Source organism: Typopeltis vanoorti, chromosome 6, assembly GCF_054136105.1.
Source record: "Typopeltis vanoorti isolate ZY-2024b chromosome 6, IOZ_Tvanoo_1.0, whole genome shotgun sequence".
In the NCBI taxonomy this organism is placed as follows: domain Eukaryota; kingdom Metazoa; phylum Arthropoda; class Arachnida; order Uropygi; family Thelyphonidae; genus Typopeltis; species Typopeltis vanoorti.
In genome coordinates this window covers 84,581,297-84,597,442 of record NC_143554.1, presented here as the reverse complement: position 1 = coordinate 84,597,442, position 16,146 = coordinate 84,581,297, and the positions used below count along the sequence as shown (strand labels likewise).

General features: G+C 34.5%; 1 protein-coding gene across 2 annotated transcripts in view; it reads right to left on the bottom strand.

Annotated features, from left to right (window-relative positions):
• LOC150105647 (serine/threonine-protein kinase Nek10-like) overlaps positions 1-16,146 on the bottom strand; it is a 268,426-nt gene that overhangs the window by 137,938 nt on the left and 114,342 nt on the right. For both annotated transcript variants that reach the window (XM_090394286.1, XM_090394287.1), the window contains exons 15-17: positions 11,602-11,697; positions 8,643-8,810; positions 1,244-1,411 (exon numbers count right to left, since the gene is read on the bottom strand). In XM_090394286.1, coding sequence (XP_090250412.1) covers positions 1,244-1,411; positions 8,643-8,810; positions 11,602-11,697 — 432 coding nt within the window. The remainder of the gene's footprint in view (positions 1-1,243; positions 1,412-8,642; positions 8,811-11,601; positions 11,698-16,146) is intronic.

Genomic DNA, 16,146 nt, shown 5'->3' with positions numbered 1-16,146 from the left:
ATTAACATTTCTTTAAATGTCGTAATCACTCCCTGATCCACTGGTTGTAAAAGAGAAGGTAAAAAGACTATTTTTACATTTGAGCAAATTTAAGTTGCTGATGAGTGATGGCTAGGCACATTTTCAATTATCAGAAGCACTTTAAATGGAATTTGTTTTTTCTCACAATAAAGTTTCACTTCAGAAACTAAGGAATGCATAAGCCAATCTTCAAATAGGGAACCCATGAACCAAGCCTTCTTATTTGCATTCCATATTACTGTGAGAGTACTTTCTTAATTCCTTTTAAGCTTCTTGGATTTTCTGATCGATGTATACAAATAAGAGTTTTAACTTGCAATCACCAGCAGCAACATTTCCTCCTAATAGTAGAGTGATGCAATCTTTTGATACTTTAAAACCTGGCATTTGGGATTCTTTCTTTTGAAATGTAAGTTCTTGCAGGCATCCGTTTCCAAAAAAAAGGCCCATCTCATCAAAGTAATTGCAATGGCAAGTAATTTCCTTCTTTAATTATTTCTTCTAATTTTTCTGGATAAGATTTTGAGGCCTCAATGTCAGCATTTGCAGCTTCACCTTGTACTTTAATGTTATGTCAACCAGTTCAATTTTAATAGTGGTCAAACCACTCTCTACTTGCAGCAAAGTCTCTTTGCACTCATCCCCTTTTTAGTCCTTCAGCATTTTTAAATGGCCAATGTAATAAGTAATAGGCATGTTATCATTGAGTTTGGTCACTTATCCAAGCAGTTAACAATTTTTCCATATGAGGAATTATACTGCCTGTTTCTTTATTACGCAACCATGTAGACTGCATAGATTGTGCCTTTTTTTACTTCTTTCAAATATGTATTTTCCTTATCCTTTAAAATGGTGTAAACTGTAGAAGCAGCAAGAGAAATTTTCTCAGGAGCTTTAACAGTGCTATCTGCTTGATGGCTGGATTTGGAAAAGTGAAAGGGTTATAGTTAAAAAGAAAACAAAATAAAAATTCAGGTGTAATCAAAGAAAACTATGAATAACACACTCGCATCACCAAGGCTCGTAAGTGACTGAGGCTCATTCTAACTGATCATTATGTCATTACATGCTGTGTAATTCCCCGTACATGCCCCTAATCGCCTTTGCTGCACACAATTTAAAATAAAAATTCCGATCCAAAAAATTTGTATAAAGATAAAAATTTGTAAAGTGAGAACTACCTGTACATTGAGAGACGAATGAATACTACATATCAACTTACCTCTTTCATAGCGAAACAGGAACTGGCTTCAATGTTCCTAACCTTGTATACTGTGCCAAATGCTCCAGAACCAAGAATGCTTAGTACAGCATATTCTCCAACAAGGAATAAAGGTTTCATATTATCCAGATTCTCTAAGTTCTGCTTTATAGCATCCAGTTCCTCTTTCTAATCAAAATGCTTTACATTAGTTTCTAAATAACTTTATTACAAAATTAAAAAGTGAAGGCACAATCAGTGTATACAGACTTGACAGAACATTGTTACACCCTGATAACTTAAGAATGTGAAAATTTCAGTTATCATGATGTAACAAGAGAAGAATTAAAAACCCTGTATAGATAACTAAGTAAGCAAGCTTGTTCCTAAGCAGATATCATTAAGAGCCTTTGAAAGTAACAAATACAAAAAATTAAAAGAAAGAAAAATATGCTTGCATTCAAGTGAAAAATATAGCTGAAATTGTTTGTTGAACTAAATAAAAAAAGAAGGGAATTTTATTACAGTTGTGATATGATAAAATAAGGTTAAGTAAAGCAAAGAAGATTAGTCATAGGATTTTGTATGTGAGAGGTTAGTTTTTACACTTGAAATAAGAGATTAAAGATTCAAGTTAATTCTTAGAAAATTTTGGAAAGGGGATTAATTTAGTATAGATGACATAGAGGTTAGCTTAAACAAAAACTAAAGCTCAAGGTCATAATTCCCGAATTGAGACTTCGTCATGTGTCAGTCGCGTGCACACGGAGCACATGATGTTTTGGCAGAAAAACGGCACCCTAATTGGTCAGTGAAATCGATTCCAGTAAAGGGGGAAGAAAAGAAATTGAAGAAGGTGCCAGTAGGGGACATCATATAAAATGTTTAGGAACCTCCCCCACGAGGCTTTTTTCCTCAGAGTTTTCTTCACAAGTCTTCATGTAGGTCTCACGTGGTTTTCCTGAGTGACGGGTTAGGAGTTTTCTCCGTCCGACACAATAAGGAAACAAAGTGTGCAGGATTTCAATTCCGTGTTCCTATTGTAAAAAATGAGGGATGCTGTTTAGTTAAAAAGAAAGAAGATAATGTCAGTATGTTTCATCATCCAGTGATCATAACGAGAGAAGGAAAAATCTATAAAGAAGTCAATGCCCACATGGTAAGTTTCACAGCCATAGAATAGATGATCCTATGTATGTCCTTAATTGAAGCATGTAAGGTAAAGATTGTGAAAGCCCATCTTAGTGCCAAAGGAACTTAGGAGTGATAAGTTATAGAAGAGTTCATCCTAGGAAGGTACAATCGGAAACAGGTAGAGACCAGTGTAGAAGACCCAAGCAAAAAGGTACTGTAAAAACTTGTGTTAATTCAAATCATATGAAACTGTAATCATTGCTCAATTACTGAACAGTTGAAGGGATTAATAAGAATTATACTAGGACTTTAGTACATGTCAGACTAGAATGAAAATGAGCTTGTTACTATACATTAATAAGTATTCATGTGCCTAGAGATTTATGCATGTACATTGTATTTTATTTAAGAGAATTTTAAAGGTCAAAAAGTGTGTATTAGCTCAGCGAAAGGATAAATTTAATCCATATTGTCTTAGTAAGAAAATTAGAGTAACTGAATATATATGTCCTAGAAAATACAGAATTATAGTGTGATCAGATCAGTAAGGGGTTAGACAAAAAAGGTCAACTAGTTCTAGAATTATACATGTTTGTATGTATAGAATCTGTTATGGCGATATGATCACAATTCTTATATAGGATCTTAACCTAATACTTGTGTTTAGCTAGTGTTAATTTGTATTATATATTCTTAGTATTGAATTGAGTTTTATTTGATAAAGAATGAATGTATCATGTTTAAGAGTTCAATAAACTTTTGTTCCTTGAAAATACAGTTGTCTGAGATTGCCGCTCAATGCACCACTTGTAACAACATACGAACCTAATCACGCGGGGGGGGGGGGGTTAAGTTACGAGATAAAGGTCACGACTACATATTAGTTTCACACTCAGACATATTTTGGTAATTGCTCCTTGTTTTTGAATTTTACATCTTAAACTAAATGTCCTGAATGAAAGGTGCAGTATAAAATAAATATTTAGGGACACTAAGGGGAGAAGAAGCTTGAATATTTGTATTTGGGTGATATCTCGTATATAGATAAGATTTGGATAAAGACAAGTAGAGTTTCACATGTAGGGATAGTTGAAAGCCTAATAATCTCAAATTGGGACACAACAACATAACAGTGTTCACCAATATTTATTTCCTTTCTATTCTAGCCATAGTGGTAGGTATAAAATCCTGATCAGTTCCTCCAACACACACACACACACACACACACACACACACACACACACACACACACACACACACACACACACACACACACACACACACAACTCCATTTTTTTTATATCTTAAATATGTTAATATTTCAGGCAACTTTTAATATTTATACCAGTCCTTATTTATTTCTTTACACTTCACTGAAATGAAATGGAAAACTAGTACTAGCTGAAGAACAGAATCAGAAATTAATTTTCACTTATGGAAATATTCTGGGAGAAGCAAGGGAAAAGAGCTGAGCAATTTTGGATATTTTGCTCTGGATACAGATTAGCCATTACTATGTTCCAGGATACAAAGATGGTGCTAAAACCACCTTGTACAATGTCACCCTTGTCTAACTACTGACTTATCAGTATCTCTGGAGTAATGGTGAAGATTTTAGAAAAGACGATAAGAACTATCATACAAAAATAAGTTGACAGAGAGGTTATACTTTGCAAAGAACAGCATGAGTTTCATTAAAGGGAGGTCATGTTTTAATAATTTGTTACATTTTTATAATAATGTTATGGCTGAGTTGGATAAAGGGAATGAATATACTATGATACTGTTAAACGATTTTGCTAAAGTAGTTGATAGGATACCACATTAATAGTTGTAGCATAAATAAAAGAATATGAGATAGATATTTGGAAGTGATAGAGATGTGATAGAAATGAAAAATTGTTCCATCTGTGAAGCGTGACAAAACAACAGTATAATTGTTTTTTTCATGACCAGAAGTTTTAACAAAATATTTTTTTTACCTTTGGAGTCAACAGTCTTGTTTGAGGGGGACATCAAAAGTCAGAGGCACTTCATCCATATTAGCTATCTGTGAAAATTCAAAATTGTCTTGTTTTCTAGCATTTATGATGAATCTGTGAAACTGAATAATTTTATTTTCAAAAATTTTTTTTTTTTTTGATATTTTCATTTTTGCAAATATGCATAAATCATTTCTCTTCATAAATCTAAAGCATCATGATGGTGACTTGTAAAATCAATGATATTTCTTTCTTGTGTAGAAAGGCTTATGTGTTCATTGTACATGTTGATTAATTTTAACGATATAGATGCAGACTGATAAGAAAATAACTATTTATTAACTTATTGTTGATGTTTTGCTGGAATTATATCCAGTATCTTCAAAGCACAAAAACAGTTTGTTACAGTAGGCGAAACAACAACAAGCTGATATAACAATAGGACTAGTTTGAACAATTGTAATGTACAATACAAAGACTAAAGTCCTAATTAGGCACCATCTATGTTGAAAAAAGCAGACATTAATTAGGTCTTAAGATGACTGTCTTCCAAATGTTTGGCAAATCAACAAGTATGGTTGTATAATGGCAAAGAGATTTGGGAGACAGTCATCTTAAGACCTAATTAAAGCTTCAGAAAGGAGAACAACAACTTTTCTATCACTGCTTGTTAGTGTGTTCTTCAACAACTACATAATCTGATGTGCTGTTTAGGCTACTTCTGCAATATGCCTAAACTTAAACTCGCTATCCACAATCATCCCTAAGTCCCAGGCCTCATCAGTTTCCTTCAGTTCCATTAATATAATACACAGCTTGTGATCTCTTCTCAAAGTGCATCACTTGGGCACTTTTAAACTTGCAGCTATGTACCTATTTGTCCATGCTGATGAAGAATTTTACTCTTCTCAGTTTTACTGAGAAGAGAAAATATTCATTTACTCTTCTCAGTTTTGCAACATTACCAAACAACTGAAAAACTACTTTCCATCAAATTATTTTCTATATCATTGCTGTGCAAATTAAACAACATAGGACCAAGTACTGAGCCCTGTGGTATGCCACTAGTTACCTGCCTTCTCCTGGACGCAACTGCTCTATAAACCATTCTTTGATATCCGATAACAGCCACCCTCTAATCCAAATCAACAGATTCATATCCATCCCCAATTTACTCCAATTTATGCAACAGAGTTCCATGTGGAATCCTGTCAAACAGTGGCGTCGCGTGCCCATTTCTGTTGGGTGTGCTGTCGTGTGGGTTATGCAACCCATGCTACAAATTTCACATCAATTTGACCGTATGCATAGGCGTACATCCGCAGAAAATTTTCCTGGTGGGGGAGGGAGCTTGAAGACAAATAATTACATCAATAAATGTCTTTTAGCATTTTTTTGATGCAATTATTTGTTGATGTAAACTATAAATACATCATTTTCATTTTACATCGATTTTAATGATCTTTAATTCTTGGAAAAAAAGTATTCGGAATCAATACAGTTTTTAGCACAATTTCATATATAAAAAAATTGACAGTCATATTTTATTAAAAATCAACTAATTAATTAATCCCAAAATCATAAATTAAATTATTTCAGTTTAAAAGCAAAAAAAATCATAAAACTAACAAGTAAAATAATATTAAATTACATACACTTACCTTTTAAAAATGTATTTTTCTGTTTAAATTTGTTTCACTATAAATTTAAAATTCACACGTCACTCAGTGACTCACTAGACACAGAGGGCAAATGAACTGGGTGCTGTTCACACAGTAATGAAAATTTTTTTTCACAAATCAGAAAAAGATGAGCCAAAAACAGGAACACGTGTTTTTTTTGCAGCAAAAAAACACGTGTTCTATGGCTACTCCGCCTTGGGTCGCCACAGGAAAATTTTAAGACAGACAAAGCATCCCACGGTCAAGAGTGTAAGGTTACATATCTCAATCACTTTTACAATTATAATTTGTGGAATTTTTTACTCAATCCTGGGGGGACACCCCCCCTCCCCAGGATTGAGTAATCATTCAATCGCTTTTTAAAGTTGCCATTCCTCCTTTTACTTGCAACACAGCAAAACAACTCTTTAGGATTTCTTTTGGCCTCATCAGTTATCTTTCTCTCACAATTAGCTTCGGCTTTCCATACCATACAAGAGATGTTAGTGGTGCATGGAAGGTGGTCAAGGGGTGTTTGAATAAAGCAGTATCAGACCCAGAGTCAGAAGGATAAATTAGGTGGAAGTTAAATAGATGAACAGCATCATTAAGCAGGAGTTGCAGATAAAGAAAAAGTTGTGGCACCTGAGTAGTATAAGGTGCAGCCAAGAAGCCACAACTTTTTCTTTATCTGCAACTCCTGCTTAATGATGCTGTTCATCTATTTAACTTCCACCTAATTTATCCTTCTGACTCTGGATCTGATACTGCTTTATTCAAACACCCCTTGACCACCTCCCATGTACCACCAACATATCTTCCCTCCATATTCTTATTCCATGGCACTGTTGAAAGTTGACTCCTCAGCTTATCATAATCACCTGCTTTGTAATTCCAAATATATCTCTTCTTAATAGAAAACTCAGCATATATATTAGTGATTAATATATATATATATATATATATATATATATATATTATAAAATTAGTGATTTTATAATATTTTTAGCTCTCTGAGAACAGAACCCTTCATGTGAAGTTCTGCTCTCTCTGTTCGACTTTTGTACATATTTTAAGGCATACATTATGTGTGAGAGAGTAGAGGACTATTTGTATATAGATATTTGTTGTAATTGTCATAGTCAACTACAGCTATGTATATCATCATCATACGTATCAAGGATTTAGGCCTAGTATGGCCTGTTCCGGCCTTAGAAGTCATCGTTTGAGAGGACGTCCTGGTTTTCTTTTTCCTAATGGCTTGTACTTTAAGGCTTGTTTTGGTATCTTTCTGTTTTCATTCTTTGAACGTGTTCCATCCATCTATGTTTATATTTTTTAATTTTTTCAATTACTGGTTCTTGGTTTAATTCTTTCATAATATCTTCGTTTCTTTTGTGATCAAATAGGGTATACTTTGCAGTTTTTCTCATAAACTTCATTTCTGCTGTTGTTAATCTTTGTTTGTCTTTTTGTTTTATTGTCCAGATTTCGCTTCCATACATTAAGACCGGTAGGGCTAATGTATTGTATACTTTTAGCCTGGTTTGTTTTTGAACTAGGTTTGGTTTAAATATAGAGTTAATTACTCCTGTTATTTTTAAATATTTTGCAATTTTTATGTTTATATCTTTTTCATTTTCATAAGTGATCATACATCCTAGGTAGTTAAATGAATTCACCTGTTCTAAGATCTTGTTATCTAATACTATTTTAGTTCTTGCTGGATCTTGTCCTTTACAGGCCATAGTTTTTGATTTTTCCGTTGATATTATCATAACATAATCTTTGGATATCTCATTTAGATTTAAAGTAGCTTTCTGTAAGTTATCTTCAGAATTTGTAATTATTATTTGGTCGTCTGCAAAGAGGAGAGTGTTTAAGTTAACTGTAAATGTCATAATCAACTACAGCTATATAAATCATCATCATCATCATCATCATCATACGTATCAAAGATTTAGGCCTAGTATGGCCTAAATCCTTCATATACAGCTATGTATATGAAACATTTTTTTAATGTCCATTTTATTTCACTTATCAGTTACAAGCAAACTGCAATTAACCATGTCAGTCCTGACCATGGCTACCAACACTGTTTTTAAAAAACAGCTTATCTGCAGTTGGATTCCAATGAGTCAACTGAATTTATACAAATATCCAACTTTAAAAATTAGGTTCTAAATATTACAAAATCCAAGGAGTTTTGACATGAATATATCCACTAAAGATTGCAAACCAATAGCATTGGTATTGGGGGTAGACCGAAGTTTAGATAATCTGGAAACTTAACTCTATAGACAAAACATGAAACTTTTTCAAATCACTTCAAGCCTCCAATAAATAGGATTATGGTCATTTATCTCCCAGCTAATTGTCACAAACATCCATGCCCATAGTGGGATCTGAACTAAAGCCACTTTGGTTCAACCCCAGCCAGCTATGGTTTGATTCAAGCAAGCTATCTGCTTGGCCAACTAGGATAGCATCTGAGATAGAAAACAAAATAAAAGGAAATAAATTATCTGCAACATGCATAAAAGTCGAAATCTAATATATACTAAAACAACTTCTTTAAAAACTATGTTAACATCTGAAATATTTTAACTAAATTCTCATATAAATTCTGCAACAGATTCTCACCTTCAAACTATTGATATGCATCACAAGGCTTTCATAGGCATCTGGGTCTCGTACATAGTGTCCAACATTAATAAATTCTTCAAAGAGCTTAGGTGGAAAGACACAACGAAACAAACGACGATTCCTTTCTAAACTAAATAAGAATCTCAAAGCTCGAATGGCATATTTCTACATAACAAGCAAATGAAAACAACTGTGGATAATTTGAATTTATGTACACAAATTTTATCAATATAAATAATAGCATTCAGAAAGACACACAATGTTTTAACCTATAAAAATAATGTTCTTATAGCTTTCAAATGCAGTCATTTGAAATGGCAACAAATAAAACCTCAGTTTTCATTTGTTGTAATTAATATTTCCACATTAAATTATGATTAGCATTATCCACAATGTTAAGTAAGTTATTTACAATTTGTTTAATAAATTGGAACTTACAGTCTTTGCATAATCTCCATCATTCATCCTCAATAACTGATCAAGTTCATTTGTGTCAATATACAGGGTGTTTTAAAAGGAGGGTATACAACTTTAAATGACAATAGAAGGTAAATAGTGATAGATGAACAATTTTATTACCATGCAAATGTAACATAATTCTTGAAGCTTCAACATAGACAGTTAAAGTTCAATATGACTGCCTCCAGTAATTCTGCAGACATCCCATCTGTAATCAATTTTCTGCCACACGTGTCAGAGCATATCTGGCGTAACTTCAGCACTGGCAGCAGTAATTCTGGAATGCAGCTCATTCAAATTGGCTGGTAGTGGTGGTACAAACATTCGATTTTTCACAAATCCCAACAAGAAAAAATCTAATAGTGCAAGAGTGGGGGATGTAGCATGTCCAGATACATACCACCAGTAATGGTAGACTTCGAAAAAAAAAACAAGGATCCATACACTGAGTGCAAAGAGCGTTAGCCTTTGGGATGCCACGAACATGTTCTACAATGCTGTGTGGATTTTCACTTCTCCAAATTCTGCAGTTGTGAGTGTTTACTTGCCCACTTAGGTGAAAAGTGCACTTGTCAATGAAATCAATCATGTCCAAAAAGTCCTCATTTTGTTCTATCCTACTGATCATTTCCACACAGAAATCCTGGTGTATCCTCTTTCTTCAAATGTTGTATGAGGATAAATTTGTAGGACCTCAAATGTAGACACTGTCGTAAAACACACTACACAGTCACATGTGGAGTTCCAATTTGACAATACACCTGTCTGGTTGACTTTCCAGGGCTTCTCTAGAAACTTTCCTGAAATTCTTTCACAACAGCATTGGCAGCATGCAGCCTTCCCACTGACTTTGGATGATATATAGAACAGCCTGTTTCCACAAAATTTTTGTGCCACGTGTAGACTGTGCACCTATTAGGAGGTTCTTTGCCGTATTGCATGCAGAAATTCTTTGAACTTGTGCTGCAGACTTCGTTTTCTCAAACCAAAACACACAATCAAAAGTTGCCAGTTTCAAAAGGTGTGATATATCATGCTATCTAGTGTTGTCATTTGGTAATAAAGTTACGTGAACAAAAACTGATGTGTTTCGCTACATTATAATACTCACTCAGATTTTGTATGTCTTCCGAGTTATTCTCTGTTCTCCTGCAAAGTTGTATACACTCTATTGAAACACACTCTGTATTATTAAAAATACTGCTTTTGTTATGTTTTTTTTTATATACTTGCAGCTTATCATCATCACCATTATAATCAAATTCCTGATATATGCCCTTGGGGGGGGGATTTTATGAAGGTACTATATGAAAGTTATATCAATACTTATTTATTTTCACAGTATTGATGACAACACAGAATGATAAGAAAATAATATTTATTAACTTATTTGCTGATATCTCGTGGGTATTATATCCAGCATATTCAGAGCACAAAAACAATATGTCACAGTACATGAAACGACAACAATTTGGTATAACAGTGGGGCTAGTTTAAAAAACTGTACAACACAAGGAACTAAAGTCCTAATTAGGTGCTATCTATGTTAGAAAAAGAGAGAAAACAAATATTAATTAGATCTTAAAATGACTGTTTCCCAGATTTTTGGTAAATTTATACGGTCATACTTGTTGAGCTTTGGTGTATGTTTTAAAGCTTCTGTTGATTCCAAAAACAATCTCTCTGACTTTTAACTTCTGTGTAGCACTTTTGTTTTTTTCCAATTGATTCTGTGTGAAGTAGTATCCAAGGCATTGTCTGCTAGACCTGACTTGCCATAACAATGGTGCCGGATGTATTTCTTATGTTCACCAAGGCAGATGGTCAATGGTCTTCCTGTCTGTCCATAGTAAGCCCAGTCACAAGAATAGGGCACTTTATCACATCCAAGTGTTTATGAAGAAGAGTGTTTGTCCTTAGGTGAACAGATGAGAGTTGCCAATTTGACATAAGGTTTAAATATGGTGCGTAGCTGATATTTATCGAGCACTCTAGATATCTTTTCAGATGTGCCTTGAATGTATGGGATTGTAACAGTTTTGCTGTAGTATGCAATGGAAGGGATTTCTGGGGTGCATTTAGTATTTTTCTATCCTATGGAGATTATGGCCATTGGCTAAGAAGGTGTGACATAAGTGAGTGAGTTCAGTAGTAAGAACATTGTCATTGGAATAAATAGCTCTAAGCTCTGTGAGTTAGTGTTTTTAGGATACCATACTGTTGAGCTGGATGATGGTGTGACTGTGCAAATATTTCCCTGTATGTGTGGGTTTTCTATAAACAGAAAAAAATAAGGAACCGTTTGGAAGCCATATGATTAGAAATATCAGCAAATAAGTTAATAAATATTATTTTCTTATCATTCTGTGTTTCATCAATATTGTGAAACAGTAATTTCAAGGAAATGCACTAACTTCAGCAATATTACAAAAGAGCAGAAAAAAAATTCAAATTTAGAAATCTTGTCACATACTATTGCTCTTCCAAAAATACTTACCTGTAAATTCCACATAGCTTCTTGTTTCTCTTTTGATTGTCCATTTAATTTGTGAGACAGAAGTAAAAGGCTCCCGACTGCTGTAATTGCTCCTGCCTTGGAGAAAGAAAAAAAAAAAAGGCTATTTGCATCTTGAAAAGCAAAATTTAATTATTATTATTATTCTGATCTTTGCTGATTCAAGTAGAGCTCATCAGTTAGTAGTCAATCTTCATACCTTTCTCTAAATGCATAATTACAACATTTTGAATTTGCAATCCATTTGAACTGCTTATCATTCTTACTGCAAAATTACCACTATAGCACAGTCACTGAAAATCAGTTCTGATTGTCTGAATTTGTTGAGATAACTACTGCAACAAGACTAGTATACCATATCTGTTAATTTGTGTGTGTGTGTGTGTGTGTGTGTGTGTGTGTATGTGTGTGTGTGTGTGTGTGTGTGTGTGTGTGTGTGTGTGTGTGTGTTTCACCTTATAAGGCTTACCTTCCTAAACATCAGTTCCCATGGTGGCTCTTTCTACTTCAAGTATTGATATGCACTTATTATTACATTCTTCTAGAATATTTTCTGCTACTGTTCTGTCACTTTCATGTAGCAATCATTCAAAGTAATCACTCCAGATGTAGTTCTATCTATTCCCCAATCTAATATTCCTCAAAACTTTGTCAGTTTCCGATCAACTGATATTTCTAAGCCAACTCTTGAATGTATATGTTAATATTGGTTTGAACTGTATTGTGTACAGCTAGCTTGGTCTTTTGGCTGATTTCTCTCTTACTCCATAAATTTATTGGTTCTCAGAATGCCAGCCTTACTTATTCTATCATCTACTACCATATTTAATTTGTAATCTGAAAATAGAATTGTTTTATATTTGCATCTCTATCCACATTACCCCCCCCCCCCGAAGTCCCTACCTTAATCAATTTCCTGCAGTCCAGTACCATCAATGTTACATACAGCAAATTTATCCTTTGCTCACACTGCTGATTTATTTAAATCATCCTCCAGAATATCCACATCACCTTCAACTATTGCCCTCCCAAATTTTGCATCACTAGCAAACAACTGAATATCTCTCCCCCATTAAATCTTTCCCTATATCATTAATATACAAATTAAAGGTGGCCTAGTACAGAACCCTCAGGTACTCCACTAGTGACCCTCATCCACCTAGATTCTACTCCATCATATACTATTCTCTGGTGTCTGTCTGATCACCTTTTCCCTATCTGTGCTACCAGCTTCATATCCATTCCCATTTGTGACAACTTTTGTAATAGTTTTTCCATGTGGGATTTTGTCAAATGCCTGTGCAAAGTCAGCAGTATCATGGTAGCCATTTCCTTTATCTTACTCAACTGTCACTCTATTATGAAATGTGAATAAATTACTAAGACAGGGCCTATCTTTTACAAAGCCATGCTGCCCACCACAATATCCCTTTAGTTATTCTAAAAGATCTAAAATATTTATCCTTTAACTTTCATGTGCAAATATTTTGGATCTAAATAGATATTAAACACAAAGAATAATTGCATAAACGAATTGAAGAAAAGTGCATTAAGCAATACATTATCTCCTATTCTTGCCAACTATTATTTGAAACATTTAGAAGAAAAATATTCCAATGATGATGACGATGAAAATTTTTGATATTTGGAAAATATTAATCAAGATCAAAATGAGTTCTTCAAAAAACTGGCCTTTCCATTGAAACAGGTCATATGAAGTGTTTCCTTTTACAAAGGAAACACTTGTGTTTCTATTTGCTACTTTACTGTAAGCCTGTGTTCTCTGAAAGCTACTTATCTCACATCTCTGCACATCATCTGCTCCCAAAAAGTATTGCAATGAAGATGCTGCTAAATCAGAATTTACACCTTTCTTATGAAGCACTTCTCCATCAACAAACTCCCAACCATTAAACAAACCATGTGCTTAAACAGAATCCCGAAGTGACTGGAAAACTTATTTTTATCCACCCACTCAAGATGAAATATGTAGAACCCCAACTCCTCATTCTTATATGAGAGGTGTCTCAAGCATGTGCTACCATAATTCTCAAAATGTTACAGCTGACTGACACTTTCAAACCTATCATCCACAAATTCTGCCCAATTATTTGTCCTTTCTTAAAAATAAACATCCTTAAATTCCTGCTCTGTATCTTTGGGGGGGGGGGGGTGGAGACCATTAAATATAAACTTGTTCCCTCAATAAAATGACTATACACTTATATTACATAATAAGTATCTCATTACATCATCACAGTGAATACAAAACAAATGCATCATTACATGACCCATTTCATTTCCATTCTTATGTTATATAAGAAATGTCACAAAATGTATTCCTTCTACAGCTCTGATACCAGCAATATATGATACTATTAGAAAACCAAGAAATAATTTGAACACAGCCACTGAAGCATAAGGTTTACCAGACACAGATACATGAATATATTATTATTATTTACGGCATCTCCATGGAGTCTGGAGACTCATCGCAGGAGACCCAAACAACCATCAAACAGACAAATCCTATCATACCTTTCCTCAAATCCATTCACCATCAGGGAACTCGCAACCAATTCTGGCAATCCATTCCACTCACTCATCACTCTACAAGTAAAAAATCTGGTCTGCACACTTCTACTAACCACACTCTTACACAACTTCCACAAATGGCCTCTAGTTCTCTGGCTATTTGTCATATATTGATAAATTTCACTTGCATCAATTTTATAAAACCCGTTTAATATCTTAAAAGTTTCTATCATGTCCCCTGTTTTCTGTCTATCAACTAAACTTTGTAACCCACAAACCTTCAACCTATCCTTGTAGGGAGTATTCCACAGACTTCTCACCATCTTCGTCACTCGTCTCCAAATCTTTTGGACCACCTCCTGGTCCCCAAGAAACCCAAGTGACCAAATCTATGTAAAGTAGTCAAGATGTGGCTGAATTATAAAGAGGGATAATAACTTCCTTATCTTTACTTGTTAGGATGTTTTTAAACATCCAAATAATTTGTTGAGCTGTTTTACCAACTTTTGCAATATGCCCTCTGTACTCTTTGTCCACATTATCCCCAAGTCTCATTGATTTCCTGCTATCCTACCATCGATATATGACATGACATATGCAACCTTTTCATCAAAGTGCATAACCTTACATTTTGCAACAAAAAATTGACAATCATCCTTGCCCACAATGCCAATTTATTTGAATCATTTTGCCAGATATCTGTATCACCTTTATCAACTATTGCTCTCCACAGTTTTGCATCATCAAACAACTGAATATCCCTCTTAAATCTTTTCATATGTCACTGATATACAAATTAAAGAGTAGTGGCCCTAGTACCAAACCCTGAGGTACTCTACTAGTCACCATCATTAGTTTTAAGTTAAAAGTTTTGTTTTAAATATTGTTAATTTAGTCTTTTGCACAGTAAGGGCACAGCCTGGTTTGCCGACTGCTCTCCAGCCAAAAGACTGGAGAGCAGTCGGCATTCATGCCCACGACAGGTTCGAATCCTGTCGTGGGCATGAATGTTTGTGATTGTCTGTGAAAATACTTGTGGTGGTGAGCAGTAGATGGCATTGGTATAGATGAGGTTCACTGTAGTTGGTGGATTGAGTAGTGGAGACAGAGTTGTAGAGTAGGTGTCCTCCCTCGATGAGTCCATGGACTCCCTGGAGGTGTCACGTAATAATAATAATAAAAGTTATGTAGCGTAGCACATGGCACCGATATGAAGCAGAACATTGGCATTCAAGGTGCCATTGTTTAAAGAATTTTGCCCAAGGGACTTTGTGCAGTGCAATGTCTGCGAAATGTATGCATTATCAAAGGCAAATGGAATTTGGTTTGAAAGCGATAATGGTGGAAAAGTGAGCCAAAAATGCTACAAGAGCGAGGATCAAAAGTGTGTCTCAGGTCACAAGATTGAAGTAGTGGATGGAACTCAGAATGCACTTGAAAATGTGTGTGATTGACGGCTGATAAAGTTGAAAGAGAGATTAAATGCGACCCAATTGAGAGAGAGTGAGAGAGAGAGTAAAAGTGTTGAACGAAAGAATAGTATGACTGATGTAAAGAATGTAAAGAACAAGGAGTGATACACACAGAGTGAAGCGGGAGATGGAGCAAATGTAGAAACGTCTGGCAAGTAGGTCAGCATAACAGAAAGAAAGAAGTGTGAGATAAGAGAAATGAGGGCTTGACCAAGAGAGAGAGAGAGAGAGAGAGAGAGAAAGAAAAATTAAGGAGTGAGTCGTATGGCTATTCAATCATAAAAGGTGTGAAGAATGAGAGATTAACAAAATTGTGCTTTTCAGGTATGAAAATTAATGATGTTAGTGAGGCTATTAGAGCACAAAAGAGTAGGGTGAAAGAGATGATCATATTGGCTGGAACAAATTATTTGAAAGGAGAAAAGTATAGCATGAGCAAGGACATGAAAGAATTACTGGAAGTATCAAAAGAAAAGAATGAGAGAGAGAGTTCAGATAGTTAGTCTGTTGCTGCAGTATG